The sequence below is a fragment of the Brachycentrus maculatus genome, unplaced genomic scaffold (genome assembly GCF_059751285.1).
Source record: "Brachycentrus maculatus isolate JH-2025_06_01 unplaced genomic scaffold, ASM5975128v1 h1tg000017l, whole genome shotgun sequence".
In the NCBI taxonomy this organism is placed as follows: Eukaryota; Metazoa; Arthropoda; class Insecta; order Trichoptera; family Brachycentridae; genus Brachycentrus; species Brachycentrus maculatus.
Genome location: NW_028280771.1, coordinates 2,100,001 through 2,119,056, shown reverse-complemented (window position 1 = coordinate 2,119,056; position 19,056 = coordinate 2,100,001). Strand labels below are relative to the sequence as shown.

The 19,056-nt window shown below is 31.4% G+C and overlaps 1 protein-coding gene across 1 annotated transcript in view; it reads left to right on the top strand.

Annotated features, from left to right (window-relative positions):
- The first annotated feature begins 4,615 nt into the window (after positions 1-4,615).
- The window catches only part of LOC148313195 (uncharacterized), a 145,431-nt gene continuing 130,990 nt past the window's right edge, over positions 4,616-19,056 (top strand). The window contains exon 1 of the mRNA XM_088266611.1: positions 4,616-4,998. Coding sequence (XP_088122737.1) covers positions 4,815-4,998 — 184 coding nt within the window. The 5' untranslated portion in view covers positions 4,616-4,814. The remainder of the gene's footprint in view (positions 4,999-19,056) is intronic.

Sequence of the window (19,056 nt, the reverse complement as noted above, 5' to 3'; positions counted from 1 at the left end):
AAATGAACATTAGATTAAAAAATCAATTTATGCTCTTTTATATTTATTATATCTCTCATGAAAGTTAAAATAAATATTTAAAAAAAAACTCGGGTAAGACTGATCTGATCACCTTGCCCTAATTTCACTAACGATCAACTTAACATTGCATCAATTTAAGCAGTACCCTATGCACCATTGTGTGCAGATGAGGATAAGAAGAAAAATATATTTATTATTGCAGTCGAACCGAGATATAAGTGATCCAAAGGGACCGGGATATTTTCCTCTTATAAAGAGGTTTGACTTATGTACAGGTCTTTATATTGAGGTTCGATGTGCGTTTCATCATCAATTTCTATTAGTTCTACCAGGTTTAAGTAATGAACATTTTTTTCTAAAATACAAGAATCTAATACCCTCACCCCCCTATAACGTTGAGATTTGTACCGCGTTATCGGAGGGAACGTTAAAAGGGTAAATGTTTTTAAATTGTATTTTAATTTAAAACTGGCTTGTCAGTCATTTTCGCAGGTAAAAATGTAATAATACAATTTAAAACATTAAACCCCTATAACGTTTCCTCTGTAACGCGAAACCTATATCAACGTTATAGGGGGGTTTACTATTTTTTATTTTACCAGTAAACTTGTTTGTCCGAAAAACGGGTCATTTTGACATTTGTTGGGAAGCACTAGAATTGACCATGAAACACAACGTATTGAATAAAACATACATAATTTGTATTATTCATTAATTTCTTATGTTATATTCAGTTAGTTATATTATTATAAATGATTTCTTACCTTACATTTTTTTTAATTTTCTCATTTGTTTATTTTTAAATGCTTCTCACCTTATATTTTTCTCATTTGTTTATTTTAAACATGTTCTCACCCTATGTTTGTTTATATGCCTATTTATTATACCTGTTTATTGTTTCATATTTTGCCATGTATTAGTTTTGTTTTATTTAAAAAAAAATCTTTTTTATAACTTTCTTATTTGTGTTTCAGTCTTGTTAACCTTAATCCCTTGTCCCAAAATGAGAAATGAAAATTAAATAAAAAAATATAAAAAAAATTTATAATATTGATGTTATATTTATTATTACAATAAAAAAGTACCTACCTGCAATGCAGCATTTTTATTTATTTACAAAATTATTTAAGTCTTTCGTTTATTTTGTTTGAAAGTGATTTATTTATATGGCATTATTTTCTATTACGATTCCAGCAAGGTTCTAAATATATGAATAATTCATACAATATGGCATTCCAGTAAACCCGATTGTTGAAAAAAAATCGGTTAACCCTCTCCTACATCGAGTCTTCATATGACGTCTTAAAATTAACAAGTGTTGCCAAATTGTAAAAAAAAAAGTACTTATTTTACAAATTTATTTAGTGATCAAAATGCTACCATAGCGGTTGTAGGAGGAAAACTTGTTCCTTGAGTTAATGTTATTATCGTTTGTTTGTAACATTATTCATAATTATTGAACTGTTTTATCATATTGGAATAATTGTACACACATTAATAATAGAATTACATGTAATTGAAATAACTTTAAACATGAAGAGTAAATCCAGTCACGAGTAGGCATAGGCTATAAAATTGAAAATGTTGAAGCCTAGGTAGCGGTGTTGCATAAGCCGTAGCTAGGTTTCACTTGGGCGTTAGGTAATTAAAAAAAAACATATTGGAATAAAAATTACAATTTAATTTAGTTATCATTTATATAAATTTTTATAATAATATTACAATACCGTATAATGCTCCCTAAAATTAAAATAGGCGTTATGTGAGGTTCTTCAGAAATCCCTAGAAAAATACATATGTTTTTTAAAAAAAAATTGCTTCCGTCTCTATAAATAACTTTCATAAATTCCAGATTAAATATTATTTACTCTATGTATTTATTTATTTAAACTTCATGTACAGAAAAGAAGCAATATCTTCCAACCACCGAAAAACATACTAGGTCAAAACGTTTGATACCTTATATATGTCCCTCTGATTGCTGTTTGCAATCAGAGGGTAGATAGTGCTTAAATTTTTTTTTTAAAACACACACAAATTACAAATTATTGATGTATTAATTGAGTAGTCCGCTTGCAAACTACGTTATGTTTAAATAAGTAAGTAATAAAAATTAAGTTTTTTAGCCAATGGCGGGAATCAGTAGAGTATTAAATCTTCTACAGATTTGAGCTTTTTTGAGTGATTTTAGAAAGTGAACTGGCGATCGGCACAGCGAGTTTTGCAAGATTTTTCTATTCTATTTTATTCCTTACTTAACGAGTTTGGCAGATTATGCTACATACGGACATTAATATTTTTAATTTTCTACCAATTGGATCTATTTTCTTTAAAAAAAAAATTATTTTTTAACATGACACACTTTGCAAGTGGACTATTCAATATTTTTAACCACTTTATATTTAAATAAAAATTGTGGATGAGTATCATCGTTAAACAACAAACTAGACAAAAATATCGAAATCTTCTAATGTACAACCATGAAACACGATTTACCCACAATGAAGGTTTGATAGTCCCAAGAATTAACAATAAATATGGGAGTCCAACACTGCAATATATCGTTCCGAACATTTTTAATTTGTTGCCGACGGATGTTAGAGGTCAAAATAAAATATGGAACAAAGGCAAAATAAAGGAATGGGTAAATGATCAAGAGTTAATTTTATGAAAATTGTAAAATAGTTTACATTCTTAATTTTCTCAATTTTTTTGTGTGTATATTAGGTTCAAATGGATAAAAACAATTAAATGTATGTAAAATGAACTCCACCGATAAAACTTAAAAGGTGGCTTGGTTGGTCTCTGCAAAAAATATTTTAATTTGTTGTTTATAATTGTTCTTTTAATAAATGTATACTATTTATGTATCGATTCCCTTTTTTCACTTTTCGGTTTGATATTTATTTAATATGACCCTGGACTGGTACCTGAAGCGGAAGGCTGATCACCTTTCCTTCGTGTATTTAAAGATGCAGTGCCCTATGCACCATTGGGGTGCGGATAAGGGTTAGAAGAGAAGAAGAAGATACTATTTATGTAAATAAAATTAAAAAAATGATGAATATTACATTTTTTTTTTTTAATGTACGAGAGGGTTAAAAAACAATCTGAAATATCACTTGAATTTTTACTGCCATACAAATCGACAGTCCACCAAAGTTTTATTTTTTTAAAGTACCTACACAAATAAATACGCTTTCAAAATTTTAAAATTTCAAACCAGTCGCACAACCGCCGCGTTGGCATCGTTGAAATTCGAAATGTCAAATCTGAAGGACAGCAAACGTGTTTACATAGCTTTCTTGACTTGAGCAAGCTATACTTGTTTATTTATTCGCAATTCTTTAAATTTTACAATGAGGCAACTGTACATCGTTAGAATATTTTCAATTGTATGTAGAGAATGAATGAGAATAGTGAATGAGTGAAAAAATGCGTTTGAAATTTGATGCTTAGATAATTTTATAATAATAAACATAAATTGTATTTGGTGTAAATATTCGTAATATAAACTTTTTGCAATCAATTTAATTTCAATTTCTTAAGAGTTATTTTAAAAATCATTATTGACTGTTTAAGTATTTTTATTATTGACCAATTTTTATTATTACACTTATGTGTGTTTCCATTGAAATAAACTAAATTATAAATGGGATCAAGCTGTCCATAACCACAATTAGATGCAATGTGTACCTCGTTCGTTTATCTTATTTGTTATCAGCTGTAAATTCTAAATAAGTCAAGAAGTTGGGGACGGTCAACTTCTCGATAATTTAGACAATGTTGTTATTATTTGTTTTAGATGGAATTGTGGTATTATCCCTGATTAGGTGAGTGCACCTTTTATATCTCGTTTGAACTTGTCCATAAAATTTCCTACTACAAAATGATTAATTTTATCTCCTTCTTCTTCTTCAAGTACCCTAGACGAATCCTCTGGGTGTTGGTGATCACCATGGTGAAGGCCTCTTTGCAATTTGCTATCATTAGTTTCTTATCTATTTCCTGTACAATCGTGTACATTTCGAAGCCAAGACAATTGACTTCTGCCAATTGTGCCTTTTTCTTTCATGATAATTAATCAAAATGATTAGCATTTCTTACCTTGTAGCAAGTGGCAAATATAATATGCCACCTTTTGGCCATTTATTGTACTCAGTAATTCCCTATTGGAGATAACCCTTCATTATTCTTTTCAACACATTGTTTGCTGGTGGTTTTTTCATCAACTCCGACCTTAATTAGAATACTAATTAGGGTCGTATACTAATCACAAGTAATCGCAAACCCAACTCCTATGAGTACAATATTTTTTGGCGTCCTCGCGCCACCAAAAGTAAGAAAATAGAACGCTTATATGCGTCTCCTGCTCTCTACCAACAGTGTGTTAAAGGCGCCTTTAAGCGTTTCCCCGCAACAATGTGTTAATATTAATATGTATTGTTGTCAATACATATCTGCAGAATACAAACACGTATTATTCAAGTCAACTTGAACGAATGTAAGGAATCGCGCAAGTTTGAAATAGAGAATAACTCGTTGTAGTTGCAAACGTCTGCCGTCGCGAGCCGCGAGCGTCATATTTTTTTTCAGTCTGAATTGGACAGCCGCCGGGAGAGTATCGCTCGCAAGTAGCTCACACCGCGCGAAACATTACTTAATTTGAATCATCCGCGAATAATCTAACGCTGAATCGAGTGTTCGTAGTGTTGTGAAAATTACCGGTCACATTTGACCAATGTGCGCGTGCGTGCCAGCTGTCAGATGTTGAGTTTTATGTGATAATAATAATGAGTGAGGGTAGAATTAGTTCCGCGACATTCGCATCCATGCAAGAGGCTTCGGTGAAGGGGTCCTGCGGGACGCCTTCGGGGGCCGATGGGATCGAGGAGAGCGAGAAACTTGTGAAATACATCAATGAAAATATCATCGGGAAGAATTCGACGTTTACGGGACCGTTCGGAAAGCGAAAAGGTAAGAAAAACATATCCCAATATTTATTGTAACTGCTGACGGTTGGTAGAATTCCATTTTGAATTGTTGGGTAATATATCCCAAAATTAAACACGGATATTGGATTGAATTCTACTTTTATTTACATAGATATGATAATATGTGGCGCGTTTCGTCTTATTGGGACATTATCAAACACTGACCTAGTCAGTGTTTGATGATGTCATAATATATGTAAATAAAAGTAGAATACAATCCAATAACCGTGTTTAATTTTGTACATATTACCCAAATAATCCCAATATTTTTATGTAACATTCTTAATATCTACTGTATAAACGGTTTAAAAAACAATAGCTTAAAAAGTAAACGCAAAAGACCGGTTAAAATTAAAAAATATATATAATATATTCAAGCACCTACAAAATGCCATGTTTTGTTTATTTACGTAATATTTGTACGATTTTGGCATTTTAAACGTGGATTTTAAACATAAAGCTCGACGCTGTTTCGGCATTGAAAATATGAAATTGAATTCTCATAATGAATATACCTTCCTGCTTTTTTTTCTTTTTACATAAGTACTATTCTCTTAGGTACTTGACGTTCACATTATGTATATTGTATTACCTACTTACTTTCTTTTTACCGTCATTTTCTTTGTTTATTTCATTTTTTATTCTGAACTTATTTAAATATTTTTCTACATCTAATAATAATATTTGGCTAATTTATATGGCGCAATTTTTACAAAATGTCGGTCAAGTGCGTTTATAACACTTAATATATAACGTATAACACTTTCCCAGAATGAGTAATTCCAGATACTAAGTAACCATTACGCCGCATGCCGCAGGGGTAGGCAGAGAGAATAGAACGTCCCACCAATCTGTCTGCAAACAATCTTCGCCTATTCCACCGTAGTGTAACGGTCAGCACGCTCGGCTACCGTTCTGGAGGTCCCGGGTTCGATTCCCAAGAGGGGTAAAATAAATATAAGTGATTTTTTCACTGTCATATTTATTCAATACTACCCTGGACTGGTACTTGAAGCGGAGGGCTGATCACCTTTCTTTCATGTGTAAACGATCAAGATAACACTGCGTTTATATGACGCAGTGCCCTATGCGCCATTGGGGTGTGGATAAGGGTTTTATTATTATTATATATATATGTGTGTGTGATGTATATATGATGTAAATTAAGTGTAAATAATTGTTTATATTAAATACAATATAAGCTAACTAAAGAGATAAAAAATAATACTAAAAAAATCCAGGATATTTTCAACATCCTTCGGTGGATCCACATTTCAAAAGCCTCCAAGGGGTTATGATATTAACCTTGAGGGTCCATGCCTCGACACCATAAAGTTACTATAATTTCATGTAATTGACATGTGAAAATTCTAGGCAAAAACACTCGCTGTGATTGTCAATGCTCTTGGAAATACGGTCGAAAAGATAGACCTCAATTCGCTCACTCCTTTCAAGAACGTCATAAATCAAAAAACTAAATTTTTCAGGAGAACGTTTTTAAAGTTTAAAAATATAATACAATGTATTAAAAATAAATATCAAGGCACTTATTAAACATTTTACTGTGCAACAGATCTTTTTAGGTGAAACCTGAAGGTTTTTTCTCCATTTGAAAAATATTTAGTATATTTAGAAAAATAATTAAACAAAACCTTTCTTCAAAATGCAAAAACAACACTTTTTGTCCTGTAGCGGGTAAATATCAAGTTAAAAATATGCCACTTTTGCTGGGATGTAGTACATTTTTTGGGCATTCCGAAAACATGCACAACTGAAAATTGACAGTTTTTGATTTATGACGTTCTTGAAAGGAGTGAGCGAAATGCCAGCGTGACGTTCACACGTGCGTTTCAGCCATAATTTTTGTTCACTTATTGGCTGTTGCCAGCCAAAAGCCGCGAGTGATAAATACTTACATTTCAGGAGATGCGTTTAAAGCGCTAAAGCTTTGTTAAGTAGCAGTGTTATACTATTTTATAATAATTAGATGGAATGAAGTCTTGGCAATGCACATACATGACTACCTTACAAAGTTTCAGCGCTTTAAATGCGTTTCCTGAAAAGTAGAAATTTGCCACTTAAGTCGTTTTGCCTGGCAATCGTCGATATGGAAAGATTCGAAATCCTCCGAATGATGGGCCAGTAATTATTAACTCGCAAACATCCAATTCAGAAAGCGACCGGCTGCACGAGGGGCCAGTTATGTTTCCACGGACAATTTTTTTAGAATTCACATATATTGGAATACCTTTTATATATTAAAAGCATTGTTAACTTTGTGGTATGGTCGTTTTAATGACTAAATTTACCTTCAAATCCACTTTAAAAATATTCCCATTGTTATTCATTTGTCTTCTTTCTCTCTTTCATAATTTTATTTTTGTGTAAATGTCAGACCGTAACAATTTATTTTTAATGATTTGATGTTGGAATGGTTATTCCGAAAGCTGTAGTCACAAATTAGTGTTTATTAATGTGGTATTGCACATAGTAGACGATGAATGATGAGGAGAGTATCATACATAAATATATTGGAAATCGATTTTTTCAGAATATATTTTGAAAAAATATTTTTATAAAAGTACTTATTTTTTTCACTCCTTATCTTTCAATAATTCTTTTATTTTCAATCGCCCGCGTCTTGTTTCCAGATTTTATTTTTAAATATTTTAAAAATTATTTTCAGTTTACCCTTTTCTATTTTTTTACTCATAAAAAACGATAATTCTCTATTGAAATTATAATATAAACAGCTGTGATATCGCTTTGCGTGTGATCTCTGTGTCATACTTGTTAATATTTATATTAATTGTGATTGTTTCACGCGCGGACCAAAGTACCTACCCACTACAATGTATCGCACATAATATTATACTAAGCATTTGTCATGCAGATATTTAAGCACTAGCGGCAAGTAATATTCTGCACAATGCTAACGCGGTGGATTGAAATGGCTGCACAAAGGAAAAATACTGGAGTGATTCAGCGACAAATGATATCTAATTATTATTATTCTTATTAAAACATACGTGTAAATGGTTTTATCGTTAATACATGTGTGTGATTTTTTCTCTGAGATGTCGTCTATAGCTATAAGTTTATTCTAAAATAGCGCTGTGTGTTGACACTTGCAATATATATTATTAAAAAAAAAACTTGATTTTCAGGAGATCGTTTTTAAAGTTTAAGAATATAATAAAATGTATTAAAAATAAATATCAAGCCACTTGTTGAACTTTTTACTGTGCAACAGATCTTTTTAGGTAAAACCTGATTGTTTTTCTCCATTTGAAAAATGTTTATTATATTAAAAAAAAATAATTAGACAATACATTTTCTTCAAAATGCAAAAACATCACTTTCTGCTCTGTACCGGGAAAATATGTAAGTTAAAAATATGTCGCTTGTGCTGGGATATAGTACATTTTCTGGGCATTCCGAAAACATGCACAGGTGAAAATTGACTATATTTGATATATGACGTTGTTGAAAGGAGTGAGCGATATGTATTAGCCACCCCCTACAACAGTGCTTCGCAACCTTTTCCCACCTACGACACATCAAAATTCTTCCTAGAACTCCGCGGCACACCAAAAGCTAAAAAATATAAATACAAAATTTAGACCATTGAAAAAGATTTTGTTATAATAATCATTCTTTTCTACATTTCGAAAAATATACAAAATTAGTATAATTTGTCGTTGTGTGTTAAATATATGATGAATAATTATAAAATGTCGAATACATTAATTTGACCGCGGCACACCTGTAACCGGCTCGCGGCACACCATTGTGCCACGGCACACACGGGTTGCGAAGCACTGCCCTACAATTTGGTTTACGACTTCAAATACCGCGATCCTTGCAATTCTTGGAATGCTATCGGATTGTATTTTATTTTTATGGATTTTACCTACTACTTACTACTCGCAACCCGAACTACGACAATTTGGGGAGTGGTTTATTTAAAAACACTCTGTTTACTAATTTCAAAGATTAGTTTAATATTTGAATCGTTGCTCTCCGGTTGTTTTGATTAGTAAATGATGAGTAAAGAAGTGCGCTTTTTGTCATACATTTTTTTTATTTATTTTTTTATTATAAATTTTTTAATCAAAGATACATTGTATGGCAAAAATAATCAACATAGTTACAATCAACATAGTAATCAACATAGTTACATATTTTATCATAATAATCAACATAGTTACATATTTTTTTTTTTTTTTTTTACGTGCTACCTCACTAAGAGAGCAGATTGCTCGTGTTTAGAGAGGGAGATCGCTTAATTAAGTGAGTAATATTATTTTTTTGACATTTCATCAAAGATTAAGAAGAATATGGAAGTCTGGGCATTTTCATCTCACCAATAGATGTCTCTGAAATTCTAATGATTCAAGAACAACGTTTCGAAATTGGTTCATATATATGGAACGTCCAAGAATGTGAGTACATAGTGTGGTTGTAAATAATGGGTAGAATTGGTGAATGTCACACGTGTGTAAAGTGATCACTTAAACCAGCCTATGACGGTCTTCAACCCCTTAAATTCTCAGACTTCCATATTTTTCTTCATCTTTGGTGAGATGTCATAAAATAATATGAAAATAACTCATATAATTGGAGATAATCCAGATTTTGTGAACAAGTATTTGAAAGGACGTACAACCTGAGGACGAGGAGAGCTGGTCGTAACAGTCTACAAAGACGATAAGTTGGGATGTAGCAAAGAAGAAGAAGATTCGATCGAATCAACGCCAAAAGAATCCATCACGTAGTTTAGTTATTATTCATGCGGGTAGGTGGCTCTGTTCAGGACTTGCGTCTATATATACCGCCTTCAGGGTGTCAAGGGTACACGTGCTGAGAAGTCGCAAGTCGGACGCTAAATGCAAACTGTGCGACTCGACCACTACAGTATCAGGTCTGGATTCATTCCGGATCCTCGGCTGAATCTATTTTGCGGGCCCTATCCAAAATAACAATTTTAATTTAAATTTTGCTTGGTATATACCACTTTTTCTTAAAATATATCGTGACATGTGTTTCGGTGCATTCCGCATCATTTTCAAACACCGTATGTGAAGCTAAGTCTAAACTTTAGAGTAGTGTCCTTGGGACTTTGAAGGTTGTAGATTTTAAGAAAAAGTGGTATTTACCAAGTCAAACTGAAATGAAAAATGGAAAGATATTACCAAAAAGTGACTGGCGAATCAGTTAACAAAATAAGATCATTTCGATCAAATATGTACGAGTATTTCACGCCTGAATTTAATTTTTAATTTTTTTTTTGGAATATATTCATCTGAAGGGTAAATTTAGCAGTCGGATAACAGTCGGCGATTACCGACTGTTATCACCTAGTATTTACGTAATGTGGTAGCTTGGACTGTTTACTGAACTGTTTGACGCATTGCTTGCATGAATGCATCATCTTGATTGATGCATGCAAGTCAATGTGCAATCAATCGTGTGTGTGCATTTCCCTATACAATATTTGTCGTAAAAAGTGTAAGGAGAAGTAATAAACTGCAAACACATCTCCAATTTTTTTGCGTTATCGGGTTTTCTACCGCTTGAAAAAAAAATAGTGTGCGAATAGTAAAATAAGGAAGGAATGCAAAGCTGAGATAAGCATTATCGATAAAATTAAGAAAGGTGTGTTGAGATGGTTTGGACATGTAGAACGAATGAGTGAGGAAAGAACGGTAAAACAAATTTATGAGGCGAATGTTAGTGGGAAAAAAGCAGAGGAAGACCGAGAAAAACATGGCACGATCAGGTATGCCAAATACTTGAAAGTGGTCAGGTTAGGAGTCATAACAATCGGCGGGTATGTATGAGGAGATGCATTAACGTGGAAGAGGCTAAGAATGATTGCAAGGACAGAGTGGTGTGGCGCTCTATTCTCTCTGCCTACCCCTGCGGGGAAGCGGCGTGATGGTTAGTTAGTTAGTTAGTTTAGTCTACCGCTTGGAACAGGTTTTGATTTTTTTTCGCAACTTTATCTGAGATCTCTCGAATTTATGTGCCCTATTACAATCCGGCCCTGTCCGCCATATATCACGAAGAAAGAAAAAAACTAAAATTAAACTACTCAATTAACAATTTTCAGAACTCAACTGAAATAGAACTCATATGTTTTACTTTTCAGGAAGGTCTGTGAGTTCTAGTTTCCGTCAACCTTCCTGAAACTGAGTTTACGCGAATCGTAAATCTATTTCAGCCGCTCGTGAAAATTGTTAATTGTATTATTTTCTCGAGCGTGGATTTTTTTCTTAATCTTGCCATCTGGTCCATTTGCCTGCAAAATTTAAACTGTCATCCTTGTAATTAATATTTGCTTTGAACATTATTTAAAGACACTTTGAGACGAGTATCCTTGACATTAAAAATATATTTGTTATTATTTTTCGTTTACAAATAATTATTCTAACCCTTATTCGCAACCCAATGGTGCATAGGGCACTGCATTATATAAACACAACACAGTGTTATCTTGATCGTTAACACTAAGGAAAGGTGATCAGCCCTCCGCTTCAGGTACCAGTCCAGGGTGATGTTGAATAAATATAAGAGTGAATAAATCACTTATATTTATTTGACCCCATGGGAATCGAACCCGGGACCTCCACAGAACGGTAGCCGAGCGTTCTTGCCATTACACTACGGAGGCTGACAAATAAAAATGAGAGTATAAATACAATATTATGTAATATTCATCGCTTACTGACAGAAGTAAAATGAGTAGCGTGAACCGGCTGGAGGCATTTGAGATGTGGATGCATCGAAGATTGCTTCGGATACCCTGGACAGACAAGGTCAGCATGCAAGAGTTCTCCAAAGAGTGAAAAGGGAACTTATATCTAAGATTTAACCCGGAAAGTGTCCTATTTGGGACATATGCTAAAGGAGAAAAGTACAAGCTAGTATTGAAGAGGTGTCGGAAGAAGCTGGATCTCCTGACTTCATAATATGCACGAGTGGACAGGAGTACGGAGCGTCGAAGAACTGTTTTGGACTGCCCAAAATAGGGACACATTCTCACAAGTGATAGTCAACGTCGGGGGGACCCGACACGACAAGTAACCAAGAAGAATGATAGGATCATATATATTTTTTATTTCACTCGTTTGCGCGAGATTTTGACCGGATTTAATTTCTTTAAAGATAGATAGCTTGACTCTCGATTTTTTTTTAACTTTCTGGGTCAAACGCGACGCACACTTTAAATTTGGTCAGTATTCAATTCGATAAACAAACATACTGATCGTTTGTTCTTCTTTACTGACCACTTGTACAAACATTAATTGGTCATTTATGATTTAAGCTGAAGACAGCTTTTTTAATTATCGCTTGATTCTAAGATGAATTAAGAAAAATATATTTGAAAGATAATTTTGTCAAAAATCCTTTACATGAAATTATCTAAAATCGTAGGTACATACTTAATTCCCAAATAAGTAGACATTTATTCTGACATAAACTTTTCACATATCGCTCACTCCTTTCAAGAACGTCATAAATCAAAAAACTTGATTTTTCAGGAGAACGTTTTTAAAGTTCATACATAAAATACAATGTATTCAAAATAAATATCAAGCCACTTATTTTACTTTTTACTGTGCAACAGATCTTTTGAGGTAAAACCTGAATATTTTTTCTCCATTCGAAAAATATTTAGCATATTTAAAAAAATAATTAAAAAAATAATACCTTTTCTTCAAAATGCAAAAATAACACTTTCTGCCCTGTAGCGGGTAAATATTGAGTTAAAAATATGCCGCTTTTGCTGGGATATAGTACATTTTCTGGGCATTACGAAAACATGCACAACTCAAAATTGACGATTTTTGATTTATGACGTTCTTGAAAGGAGTGAGCGATATATAACTTACAATTTACAAAAATATATACTTAATTAAAAATTTACACAAAAAAAACAAGTAAAACTTATGTACAATGGATGTATTGTAAATGTTTTCATTTGTAATTTTGAAATATTGATACTGACGTACGTTAAAAAATTATATAAATATATATATATATATATATATATATATATATATATATATATATATATATATATATATATATATATATATATATATATATATATATATATATATATATATATATATATATATATATATATATATATATATATATATATATATATATATATATATATATATATATATATATATATATATATATATATATATATATATATATATATATATATATATATATATATATATATGTATGTATGTATGTATGTATGTATATATATATATATATATATATATATATATATATATATATATATATATATATATATATATATATATATATATATATATATATATATATATATATATATATATATATATATATATATATATATATATATATATATATATATATATATATATATATATATATATATATATATATATATATATATATATATATATATATATATATATATATATAATCTCGAAGTTCCGGCAATATTTATTTGTTTTCTTATGTATAACCCACTTAAATGAGTCTTTTTAGTACACGGAAACATGGATATTACAGTATCTACTCAATGAATTAGGGCCACGCAGAATTTCGCGCAATTTCTCAATTCAAACAGGAATAACTCAGAGAAAACCTTGAATAAAACAACAGTGAATTTTATTTACACATGAACACTTTATTACGCTTAAATTATGCATATATTTTCATATAAATATAGTTAGTATTTAGTATTTCCACCTTTGGCAGAAATAACTGCCTCAATTCTTTTTGGCATACTTAAAATCCACTGTTTTATCATGTTTTTTTTTCTTCGTCTTCTGACCAAATTTTTTGAATATTTTTTTTTAGACAGTCTACTAGACAGTCTACTGTCGGATTTGGAAATGAGTATACCTTATTTTTTAACATGCTCCATACGTTTTCTATAGGATTAAGTTCCGGAGAATTTCCAGGCCAGGGGAGCAAAGGCAGATTTTTGTTAGACAAAAAATTTATTATTGATTTAGCCCGGTGGCAAGGTGCCCCATCCTGCATGAAGGTGTATGGACCTTCTGTTGGGTCGAGTGTATGGTAGAAGGGCAATAAAATTCGTTCGAGGACCTGCTTATAGGAATTTTGGTTCATTGTTCCTTCCACGAAAAACAACGGCCCAGGTAAATTGTTAATAATACATGACCATATCATTGTTGCAGGGGGGTGTTTGATAACTTTTACCACACAGGCCTCATTGTAACGTTCCATTGGTGTTCTCCTGACGAATCGACGGCCCTCTGTCACGGCTTCTAACCGGCACTCATCACTAAAGATGACCTGAAAAATAATGAAAATTTAAGTTTAATACAAATATATAAGTTTATTTACTAAAATGATATGTTGAAAATTCAATTTAAATAAATACCTTTTTCCAATCATCTACCGAGTAATTTCGATGTAGCCTGGCCCATTTTAATCGATCCGCTTTCATTCGTGGTGTCAATTTTGGTACTTTTACAGGGCGCCTGCATTTCAGATTTACTTCGTAAAGACGTCGCCTCAGTGTTGATACCGATATATTTATACCCTCTTCTTCCAATTTTATTTTTAATGTTTTTGCTGATGCACTACGGTTTTCTAAGGCACTTTGAACGATTTTTCGATCAGTCCTCTGTGTTGTTTTTCTAATCCTACGACAGTTCTTTCGCCGATTGCTGGTGGCGGGTGACTGATTTTTTATTGATTTTGAAATTCTGTCCACTGTTTGGCGAGAAACGTTTTCTTTTTTTGAAATTTCTCTATTAGATAGTATTCCTAATTTCAGTAGCACTATAACACTAGACTTTTTTCCCTCAGAAATGTCTTTACTTTTTCCCATTTTATCCTTTTCAAAAAAAACACTTGTGTTTACAAAAAAAAATTATACTTTATGAACTAAAATTAAAAATTAAGTTTTTTTCACAAGACACGATAACTATATAACCTCTCTGAACAAAACAACAACCAGAACTCAAGAAACTTCACTAATAAATGAGATAGGACTATTTTTTGAACTTTCAACTATCTGTCTACCTGTGCTAATTAGGGACCTTTCTCAGAAAAAGGGTTTGAAATTTTGTAAAGGCTTAAACAATCCAGGTATATTTTACATATTATTGAAGGTAATATACATGATATTAGATGTCAATAGAAAACTTAAAGTATTTATGTAAAATAAATATAATAATCCAAAAGATTTCAGAGTATTCGAAAAAATAATGGGTGGCCCTAATTCATTGAGTAGATACTGTAGTATTGAGTAATAATTGTTGCTTAGTGTTTATATAAATTAGGACTTTAGAATTCTACAATTTACAAATATTTTGGACAATCCAATACGCAGATTAAATCCTAGACATTTCTCGTACCGTTATCTGTAGTACCTACCCACAGCACGAGAGAAAGATGAACGCCATAAATAGATAAACCAAAGCGGATTTCAACAATTGGAAGAAATTTTCAAAGGAAATAATTTTTTATCTGAGATTACATTATGCCGATTGAGAGGATTCTGCCGAAGGAAATCCGTCGATGATAAATAATAAAATATCGACGCTTCGCTGTGAACACACACGTGTCTCCACTATCCTTATTTTACCAGGGCTGACACATGACTGAAGATGAAAAAGCGGACAGAGGTGTTTTGTTTTTTTAATTACATTTGATAAAAAAGGACTAAATGTATTACAAACATGCAACACAGGACTTACATTAAATTACTTAAAATATTGTAAATTAAATAAGCAATTAATTATAATTTACAACTAATAAATACACAAGCAAACAATTTTTATAAAAGTTCGTTATTAAATATGTTTCCAATCACTCAACATCGCTAATCCCTTTTGACTATAACTGCTAATCAACACAAAAAAATAAAGCCACTTGAGATTTACCCAAGCTCTTTTGCCTAGCGGCCAAAATATATTTTATTTTGTCAATTAGATAGTGTTTTAGTATTAATCACTCTTGAAAAAGAAGCGGTTAGCTTCGAAACCGGTAGACATTATAATTAAGTTAAAATAAAATATTTTTTAAAGTTATATTTTAATTATTTAATTGTTTTTTCTATCAACGTGTTCACTGGTTGTTGGCGCTGTGGCGTAGTTGGGTAGACGCCCAACTGTGGAACTGGCATCGCGGGTTCGATTCCCGCCAATTGAAAAATGAGTCCAAGATATATAATTATTTTCAATTGGTCTTAGTGTTTGTGATGTATTTTTCACATTAACCGATCACTATCCTCGCCACCCTACCTGTAGATAAGCCTTCAAAATAGAAGCTTTGGGGGTTATTTATTTAAAAAAATGTTTATACTTATGCAACTTAATAATTTACACACATTAGACATGCATGCCTAGACCACTCCATGTGTGGAGAAAACTCACCAAAAAGTTACATTTCCAATATTGCACAAAACTCGTTTAAATGCAAATCTGTTCTGTTTTCTGTATTCTATCGAAATATTAATTAAAGTTGCGACAAAACGTGACCAATCCTGTGTTAAACCAATATGAAATCATTAAATAGCACCAAAACGTCACAATTTTACAAGCTAGAATTCCTGATTACTTAAAATCATTTGTAATGGAAATGTAACGTTTTGGTGAGGACCTCCACATATCGCTCACTCCTTTCAAGAACGTCATAAATCAAAATACTTAATTTTTCAGGAGAACGTTTTTAAAGTTTAAAAATATAATACAATGTATTAAAGATAAATATCAAGCCACTTATTGAACTTTTTACTTTGCAACACATCTTTTTAAGTAAAACCTGAAGGTTTTTTCTCCATTTGAAAAATATCAAGTATATTTTAAAAAATAATTAAACAATACCTTTTTTTCAAAATGCAAAAACAACACTTTCTGCCATGTAGCGGGTAAATATTAAGTTAAAAATATGCCTCTTTTGCTGGGATATAGTACATTTTTTGGGCATTCCGAAAACATGCACAACTGAAAATTGACGATTTTTGATTTATGACGTTCTTGAAAGGAGTGAGCGATATGTTATATAATAATTACATATTTATATTTTTGTTGTTTGTGTTAGGGTACTATTGTGTCACATCTGATGGTTTAAAGTAAAAAATTAGAAAGTAAAAAAAATAGTCATCTATTGGTCCATTATATTTATTCATAAAAAAACTCAACTGGCAACCCTGCGTGTTTCTCTTTGAATATTATCCAGAACGTACTTACCTAACAAAAAAATCATGAGGACAAATTGCGAATAATAGTACTTGCTTACGCCCGTGTAGCGTACATGCTGTGACAGTCGTGAAAAGAAAAAAAAACTGAAGTTTTTCGCTTTCTCATATTTTGAATTGCGTAACTACTACATAAGTAAATAAACTGCTTGTGTAGCTACTCGCACACTTTATGCTTTCCTCAGCATTCATTTTAACATAGAGCATTTTATATTTTCTTTTTAAAAAACTCAGAATATAAAGTCTTACGCTTGAGATTTTCACGAAATTGAAATATTTACGGTGAATAGTCAAATTTTATTTATCCATGACGATCACGTGACGGACTGAAAATGTGTATACGACAAATTTTTGTGGTATGGGTTTTAAAAATATTTTTTTGTTTGAAATTCGATATAAACGTAGTTCGATTTGTTATGATAAATTAATAATTTTAACCTAGGAACATATGTATTTTTGTCTCGAAAATATACCATAAATGAAATGTGATTATTTATTTTGACATTTAGTGATAAGAATTGGCGGCAAAAATCCAAGATGGCCGAATGTCTTTTGTTTTGAGAAAAAAACGTTTCCAGTAGCTATGTTTAGAATGGAATTTAAATGTGATGTTTATCTCTGATATCTGTTCCTTCGACACTGCATTATGAAAACCTCGTACCTTAATTATTTTTTTACAATAAATATATATATATATATTTTTAATGCAATCATGCACAGGGTCTATTCCAACGCATCAAAACGCATGTTTGTGAGACTACAAACATTTATAATTTATGTTTTACCTAGTAAATACCACCATTTCTAGAAGTCTGTTGTGACGCGTGTTTCAAACACCGTATGTGAAAATAATTCTAAATTTTAGACTCGGGTTCTTGGGACGTAGAAAGTTGAAAGGTATGGGAGCTGTTTCTTATTATTTTTTTTATTATTATTTCTTATCAGTGGGAACATAGACAATAGGGGGGAGGCTTTAGTCATTATCATATTGTAAATTATGAACTTATTACATTTATATTTATATGAATTTCTATTGTTTCAAAATGTTTCGAAATGGCAGGGTAATAAAGATTTTCGTTTGATTTGCGTGCCAAATATTTTTTTAAATTTTTTTTCATTCATTTAATATATTTACATTTTTATTTATAACATAATACATTTGAATCATTTATACATATGGAGAACTTTTATATTTCGATTCGCTGTGCCTCTCCATAAAAGAGACTGTGCTCTTGTGCTTGGAGAGGGACTTACACTCGTGGTTTAATGTTAAATAATTAAAGGTATAATAGTTTTTTTTGTATATTTTTTCAAGATTTAAATGTATAGAGCTTTAAATTTTTTCTCAAGTATTTTTATATCATCTATTTTTTTATATTTCTTTAGGGAGTTTATTGAAATGTTTGATTGCCAAGTATTTGAAGTTTTGTTGAAATTGCTTGGTGTTGCATTTTGGAGTAGAAAAATCGTTTGAGAATCTCGATGATAAATTTTTTGTTAAATTTAAATAGTTGTCACCCTTTAGTATTTGAAAAATTGCGGTTTTTTTATAAATGGATTCTATATTTGGGACTTGAAATTTTTCAAATAATTATTTTGTTGGATATATGTTTTTTTTTCAAAATAACTTTAATTATGGTTTTCTGTACTATTTTCACTGAGTTCAGTTTGTTGTTGTATGAGCCTCCCCATGCAATAATGCCATACTGTAGTAGTGATCGTACGATAGCATAGTAAACTCTTTTTAGGTTGTCGATGGTTAGAATGTTTTGAATTCTAATGAATATA